The following is an 8,477-nucleotide window of genomic DNA, read 5'->3' on the forward strand; positions in this document are numbered from 1 at the left end:
TGAAGCTACTACTCAAGCTATTTGGCTTCGATTTGTGCTAGAGGATTTTGGAGAGCTTCAAACTGAAGCTACTCCATTGCATTGTGATAATATCTCAGCAATTGCAATCACTAAAAACCCTGTATTCCACCAGAAGACAAAGCATATTGACAGGAGGTATCACTTCATCAAGGATGCATTGCAAGAAGGAGTAATCAATCTGGAATATTGTCCCACAAATGAACAATTGGCTGACATTTTTACCAAATCTCTGGCCAAAGACAGATTCAATTATCTCAGAGGCATGCTTGGAGTGAAATCACCTCAAGACTTAAAGGGGAGTGTTGAATTATAAGTGCTTAAGTTGATTTCAGGATTAAGAGTTCTGTTTTCTGCTTATTTGTATTTCTTTATACTTAGTCCAGTGTCATAGCTTGATTGGTTAGATAGTGAATGGCTGAGATTGCTTTGATGAATTGCATCCAGCTGGTACTGTGCTAACGGTTATATTCTTCTCACACCAAGAGTGTGTTATTGTACTGAACACTGTGAAATGAGAATGTTCCCTTTGCTACACGTATAGCAGAGCAGCCTTGGATTTCATCAGCCTCTCTTACATTCTCTTCTCTCTTCTCACCAAATCTTATACTCAGATCCTAAAACTCTAACATGAACTGTGGCGAGCAGAACGTCGAAATTGGGGGTTAAAGTGCATACTATTTTTTAAATTTTCTATTTTTATTCATTCCATCCGTCAGCTAAATGACCCCACATCAAGAAATAGATAAAATGTAGATTAATGTTAGACTAATAGATAAACGTTTCTTGCTCGTACAAAAATAGGTTAGCCCACATCAAGAAATATCCCTCCAATCAATAATTTTATTTAGCCCAACAAGATTACACCTGCTTAACTCTGCTTCGCACGCAACTTAACAACTACTTATTATTTAAAATGACCGCCCACCCTCTCTTTTTTTATTTGTTTATAACATTTTATTTTTTATTTCATTTTAAAAAAAATTGGTCACATGCCAAGCATGTGATGTGACAGAAAATTGGATGGAATTTGAAAATTTAATGACAATGAAGAAATTGGATATTTATAATGAGTTTGAGGACTAAATTGATAGACAAAATAATTCATGAGGTTAAGTTTGATTAGAGTGATAGTCTGGGGGTAAACAGCTGAAAATTCATGATTTTTCTTAAATACATTGAAGAGAGGTTCTTCCAACTAATGTAGCCAAATTGTAGACCACATTAATTAGGTCTAAAGAGGGGCTATGAAGAGAAACACTAGTGTGAAACGGGGATAGCATCGGTTAATCACGGCATACTATATGTGATAACTTTTTTACATGGCAATCTATGATTGATTGGGGATAACAAAACAATACTATTCCATTTTTATACAAATTTTTCTGCAAGATGAGAGGATCAGACAGACCTCCTTATTTCAAAGCATGTGCGACGACTCCAAGCACTTTGCCCCAGTGGAAGGCAACCACTACTTTGAAAAAGTTGGAAGATTGCCTTAGATTACCGTCCTTTTCTTCTTCCCGAAGTGTCATGTAATTCTATCCAATATCGCAATCTTCAAGCATTCCCGAATTCTATAAGCTTGCTTGGTCTAGTTTATTCTGATTAAGTGTCGCATATACGACATGCCAGAGATGACCTCAGATTGACAAGAGCCATGCCTGATCTCAACATTATTAATTGATGTTATGTTCCTATTCATTTTGCATTGCTGAACCCTCATATCGAATTCATTCAATAGGATCTGCTACCGTCTGTCAACTAAATCTTGGACTGGAGTGAAATGTCACAAGTATGTTTTTTATATAGTTTAATTTGAAGAATATATGGTATGAAAAGAAAAAGAAGACATATTATTATGAGAACAACCACAACTGGAACTGTAAAATATAAAGTACAATCTTTCCTCTAGAAACTAGTTTCTTTGCAACATTAGTTTCTAGATTTTCTTCAGCGTTCTTGTTCTAATTAGTGTGTTTGGTTAGTCTTTGGTTGTCCACAAGTCTTAACGTATTTCCTTTGCACACCGGTTCCGAGGGAGCGTTAACTTTCTTTCATATAAGCCATAGCCGCAGACACTTTATATTCTACACCAATACTGGGCAATTCACAAGACTAGGTTATGTCTCCTTTTTCTTATTCCAGCAGCACATAGTACTTCCAATTATCATTGGCTATATAACATATGGAATTGTTATTAGCATTCATGCACTCTTTCTTTTTGTTTATATATTTTCATTCATTTGGGATGAGTGCATGATGAATACTTTGTTGTTCCAAAAACAGCTTTTTATTCTTTAGTATATTCTATATGGAATATGTTCTGTTTGGCAAGAGAACATGTCCCTACATATATACAGAGTCTTGTTGCAAAAGAAAAATGAACGTGTAAATAAAAGTACAATCTAGCCTCTAAGCCTTCTTCTCATGTGCACTGTCATCATCACATAGAGCCTATCTTGTATATTGTCTACAAATTGAAAATACGCGTATCTCCATGTCTTCTTAATAATTAAAGAACCACAGACTCCCCAAAATCCTACAATGAAACCTAGCACGACAAAAATATAAAACCATGGAATTTGATGCTCATTGTCCAAAACTAGATAGTTCTTATTATCTATGTCGATGCTCTTGTTTAGACACTCATTTGGAAGTGGAGAACCACAAAGTTTTGGGTTCCCCTTAAATTCAGAAGCATTCAAAGTTTGGAGCTGAGTGCTTGTTGGGATTGGTCCTTCGAGATCATTGTATGAGACATTAAAAGATTTTAAGAAACTGAGGCTGGCCAATGACGACGGGATTTGTCCAGACAAATGATTTATAGAGAGGCTCAAATTCTCTAAATTTTTTAGGTTAGATATTTCGTCTGGAATGTTGCCGGAGAAGTTGTTGATGCTAAGATCCAAATTGTGGAGAAGACGCATTTGGCCGATCTCAGAAGGTATTCTGCCATTAATGTGATTGAGAGATAGGTCTATTGTTGGTGCGAAGTTAGACAACCTGTGAGGGTAAAAAATTGGATTTTGGTCTGCAGCAGTGAAGATAGGCAATTCAAGATAATCGTCTACTACTGGAGCTGCAGTAGGTTCATGCACCAACCTTGGCAGTCCACAAAGTTCTTTTGGAAATTCACCTGAAATTAGGTTGTCAGCCAAGCTTATGCAAAAGAGTTTTGGAAGAGTTCCCAAAGAACTAGGAATTGGCCCTGTAATTCGACTACCTTTCAGAATCAAGATCTCTAGATTCTTGAGTTTGGATAACCAAAGAGGCATTTGACCAGTGAACTCACAATAATACAAACTCAGAAATCGAAGATTTTGGAATCCATCAAAATCAACCATGCCACCATCAGCTGGCATTTCCTCGCCTTTAAATGAATACGAGAGGAGGAGTGTTTGAAGACTCTTGCAACGCATTAATATCTTCATTGCCCCAGTGACATTGGTTAAGCCGCCAAGCGAGAGTAAGGACAAGGATTTCAATGAAAGAATCTCAGGTTGTATCTGTCCTTCTATTTGATTTGCACTCAATCGAATTGCTTTTAGGGACCGGCATGAGTAAAGGCTTATTGGCAAGGTACCGATGAACTGATTCCTAAGTAGGTCAAGCTTACTAAGTTGACTAAGTTTGGAGAAATTAAGAGTGGAGATATCTCCTTCCAAGTTGTTGGCTGCCATATGCATTTCTATAAGGTTTGTGCAATTCATCAAAGACAGAGGCAAAGAACCTTCTAGATTGTTGTAATCAAGAGCTATGAGTTTCAACTTGGAGAGCTTCCCAAAATGGTGAGGGAGCACGCCACTCAATTGATTAAAGGAGAGGTCAAGGATTTTGAGGTTGGTGAGGTTGGCAATTCTATCACTAATGGCTCCATATAGTGAAATAGAAGGTAATGAAATTTCTTCAAGTTTTGTAGCATTATAGATATCTTTTGGAAGTAAACCTGAGAGATTATTGTTACCAGCACGAAAATTTTGCAGTTCAGAACACTCTCTGAGCCGACCAGAAATGTTACCGCTGAATTCATTGGACGAAAAATCCAATACCTTAATCAAGTGAGAAGATTGGAGACAAATAGAGGATGGGATAGACCCTGACAAGGTATTGTTGCTGACATTGAAACTAGTCAAACTCCAAGCTTTTTGGAAAAATGAAGATGGAATTGCTCCATGAAAGTGATTGCTTGATAAATCCAGTTTCTGGATATTGCTAGACGGTAGATAAAGTGGTAGCTCTCCAGAAAGAAGATTATAGCTCAAATCAAGGATCTCAAGACGATTCAAGGACAAAAACAATTCAGTTAGTGATCCACAAAGTGAATTGTGAGAGAGATTCAAGTGGGTGAGATGTGTGAGATTTCCAAGTGATGATGATGAAGGAAAAATACCTCCTTTGAGCTCTTTCGAGGGTAAGAGCAAATGGGTGACCCAACCATCCTGATTACAAGTGATGCCTTTCCATTGACAACAGTTAACTGATGAAGTCCAGTTTGAGGGAGAAGAAGATAGAGTGAGGGTGAAGGACAGGAGAGAGTTGCGCTCAATTTGGTTGCATGCATGAATATTCGTAGAGATAATGGAAGAGAACAAAAGGATAGGAAGGAAGATATGAGCCATTGGGTTATAAGGCTTCATGGCAATAATTTTTGTTTCTTCTTGTATTTACATTGCTTACAGGTTTGGATATATATATAGACATATTTCCTTCCTTTTAGCCTGAAAATGAAAACTTTATCAAAAGGCAAATCATTAAATTGAAAACCGAGAATTGGGCAAACAACCATACCCACACAACACAAATATCCAAACCCTTATATACGTGGAAGAGAGATTTCCACACCCTTATGCAGGTGGAAGAGAGGTTTCCACTAACGAAACCAAAGCGAAGACCTTGTTATTTTAAAGTCTAGCACTGACTCCAAAGTAGTTTCGTCCTCAAGCTATAGCGCTAACTACATATATATACACACACACATAGGAGCAACTAAAGGCAACTTATTTTCTTTTCATCATGTTAATCTTCCAAGTTCCTTGCCCCACATAAAGGCACCTACCTGTGAAATATCACATAGCAGACACGTAGCAGTCATTAAAATAGAAGCCTTCTCTATACGGCGTTTGAAAAGAAAATAGAAAGCATTGAATTGTGGCGAATCATAATTAAATTGAAAACTAAGGAAGTGGCAGACGGCCATAACCACACAAAGAGAGATTTCTTCCACTGACGAAACCAAAGCGAAGACCTCTTCGCGGCACTTGAGATGATCATTATGTGATGACCTCGCGTGGTTGAAGACTCAGCGATTCCATTTCCGGGAAATGAAGATCTTAGAAATAAGATTGGCTGAAATTTCATTCTAGGCTTTAGAGTGCTGATCATGATTCAACAGCTTGCCTTCGATATGTGATACCCATGCATCTTTCATGTGAATTGAAAGTTCCAAGTCGTTTTCTTGTCGATGATTTTTCAAAGAACAATTGATTCCAAGTTCCAAATTGTAAACCACATTAGGTCTAAAGAGGGGGCGGAGATGAGAGGACCAGACCTCATTATTTCAAAGTCTTCGACGATTCCAAGCACTTTGCCTCTGCGGCAGGAAGGCAACCACATTGAAAAAGTAGTCCTCCTTTTCTTCGCTGAAGTGTTATTTAATACTATCAGGGGTCGTTTGGTACGGCGGACTGTCATGGACTGAACTAAATCCTGGGACTGACTCGGATTAGCTCGGATTAGTCTAAACGGGATTAAGTACTGATCTACGAAGCTGGATTGTAAAAATAGTGAAGACCTATGTTTGGTGCTGTGTCAGACTAAAAAATAATTATTTTAATTTTAAATGTACATTTCTTTTCCTCCAAACTAAAGGCTTTTTGTTTGTTATTAAGGTTATAAATTCCATCGAATTTATGTATAATATATCAATAACAACCACCGACCACCACTCAGTTGTCTTATGAGTATTGTTGTTATCTCAATAAAGAATTTTTCCATTGTTTAATTCTGAAATTCCCAAAATTATGATGTGATAATATTTTGCAGAAGGGCAACAAGGCAGGGAATAAGAAACATAAACATGATCTGATTGCAGAGTTGTCAACTATAATTAACATAAGCAAAATACCCTCATGATCCACTACTTACAATAACATTAACAACCTCAAAGATATTACACCACTTACAATGAGATTATTGCCATCTAGGTCATGTTGTATAATAGCCATTGGATATTCCACAAAAATTTCCACCTCTATCAATTGAAATTTGCTTCATAGCCCTTTTACTTGGGACAAGTACAAACATGGCCAGCAGCATTGGTAATTATAACTGTTTTTTGAATTATACAAAAATAACTACTTGCTGACCCTGTTTTGTGGAGATATAATGGACACGGGGATGAAAAATCAAAGCAGCTAAAAAGAGGAGAATTTTAAAGGCTTTGAAGGAATTTGAGAGTTTCATCAATAAGCTTCTCAGGTTGGAACTGGTTGTTGTAGATGAGTTGAACCACCCCATTCTTGTCCAGAACATAAGTCTGTCTTCCAGGCAATGTCCCAAACAGATCTGATGGCACTCCCCATTCTTTCCTCACCTTATTACCCTCGTCACTAAGTAATGTGTATGGAAGTTTGTATTTCTTTGCAAAAGCCTACATAAATCAAAAACTTCATGATCAACTTCAAGCATGAGTTGCAATGGTTATGCATTTAAAACCATCCTCAAATAAACTAAAGGTACTGTAGATATGATGGGTCTCAAATAAACTAATGGTTATGCATTTAAAACCATACTCAAATTAAAGGTTACAACAGAAATTAATTTGGCAACATCAATATAGGATAAGCTGACCGAAAAGATAACCAAGCTTCTAAGTAAGGAAATGAACACTTCAGGCTGCCCCTAACAATAAACTAAAAGCAGAATTAGAACATGCAATAATGTCATTATGTTTATACTTGTTTGGTGCACCCTGGGGTCTCATCAGCAGGTAGAAATAGAGAACCACAGGCTTTCCTTTGAACTTGGAGAGACTCACAGTTTTTCCATCATGATCGTTCAATGTGAAGGCTGGTGGAACCTTACCCTTGTCCACCTGTCAAGAAACATATAATCATAATCAATCAACAAAGAAGTAGCCATAGCCCACAAAACACTCAACATATCAGGAAATGTGAATTAAGCAATGTATCTTAGCAGCACAAATAAACATCTTTCTAGAAGAAGAAGAAGAAGGGATTGGCAAAGAGGAGGAATTGGAGAGCTTGAGGCCATAAAATTGAGAATGTGATGAACTTGAGACAACTGGGAGGCTTTGAGAAGATGGATAGTGTCTAGGAGAGAAGATGGGTAGTGTCTAGGAGTTCGAGTGGGGAGCACAGAAGGGAAGTGGTGCTTAGGAAGAGAAAGGGAAGCCATTAGATGCAAGTTTAGAACAATCATATTCTTGAGCAGTTCATTAACAAAAATCAGATTTCATATTATAACACAATCATCCAGACACTAATTGCCCAATAATCTTTTCAGTCATACTCAAAATCAATTGTAGATTAGAGGTCAATAATTCATTTTAATATTATAACACAACCATTCCTTTAATTGCATAAACATACCTGCAATCTCTCAACTGACAAGAAAGTTCTCAACAAGGCATTGCAATAATATACGCATTCCCTAACCAAAGGCAAAAAACCATTGGCAACACAAACAATATACACACTCAAACTTATATTTAAAAAAGAAGAAGAAGAAGAAGAAGAAAAAGAACAATAATGCTAATAATATCATCACATCAAGTCTCAAAATCAGCTTAAAACTAACTTATCATGGGCCATCATGCAAAATAAACAAGCAGTTGCCAACTGTATGCCTTCAAGTTCTAACAAGTTAAGCTTGAATAATATCAGTTTTTTTAACCAAAAGATGCAATTTTTGTAAACAAACAATTAAGAGAGGAAATAGGAAGTGCTTAATCCACATTCAAACCCTAACACACTATTTGATTGCTGAGAAATTGATGTAAAATGACACAAGCAGCTAAAATTGTAATTCTCTTTCCATTATCCGCTTAAGTGAAGCCACTAATTATATAATCTATAACAGCATAAAACACAAAAAAGGAAGATTTTCCCTTTTTCTTGCCTAAAATTCCCAACAACCAAACAGAGGATAGATAGAAAATAACAACCCAACAAACAATCTAACAATGAAATTTCTCAATAACACCCAAAGAAAAAGCAATACCCATGAAAAATTACCTTTGAAAAATGTTGCACAGAGAGAGAGAGAGAGCATATGAGAAAAGTGGAAGAAGGAATCACCGACAATACATCGTCGCGCAAAGTCTTGTGCGACCAAATTTTGCGCGACGAAAAATAATTCGTCGCCCAAAGTCACTTAGCGCGACAAACTTTTGCGCGACGACAATACATCGTCGCGCAAAGTCTTGCGCGACCAAA

At 37.0% G+C, this 8,477-nt stretch overlaps 1 protein-coding gene and 1 pseudogene across 1 annotated transcript; both read right to left on the reverse strand.

Annotated features, from left to right (window-relative positions):
* Nucleotides 1-2,426: 2,426 nt before the first annotated feature.
* On the reverse strand, nt 2,427-4,640 carry LOC117613757 (receptor-like protein 2). The gene has a single exon (XM_034342330.1). The coding sequence runs from the start codon at nt 4,638-4,640 to the stop codon at nt 2,427-2,429; it is 2,214 nt and encodes a 737-aa protein (XP_034198221.1).
* Nucleotides 4,641-6,451: 1,811 nt separating this feature from the next.
* LOC117613758 lies at nt 6,452-7,437 on the reverse strand (annotated as a pseudogene).
* Between the last annotated feature and the right edge of the window lie 1,040 nt (nt 7,438-8,477).

This window comes from Prunus dulcis, unplaced genomic scaffold (genome assembly GCF_902201215.1).
Source record: "Prunus dulcis unplaced genomic scaffold, ALMONDv2, whole genome shotgun sequence".
NCBI classification, from domain to species: domain Eukaryota; kingdom Viridiplantae; phylum Streptophyta; class Magnoliopsida; order Rosales; family Rosaceae; genus Prunus; species Prunus dulcis.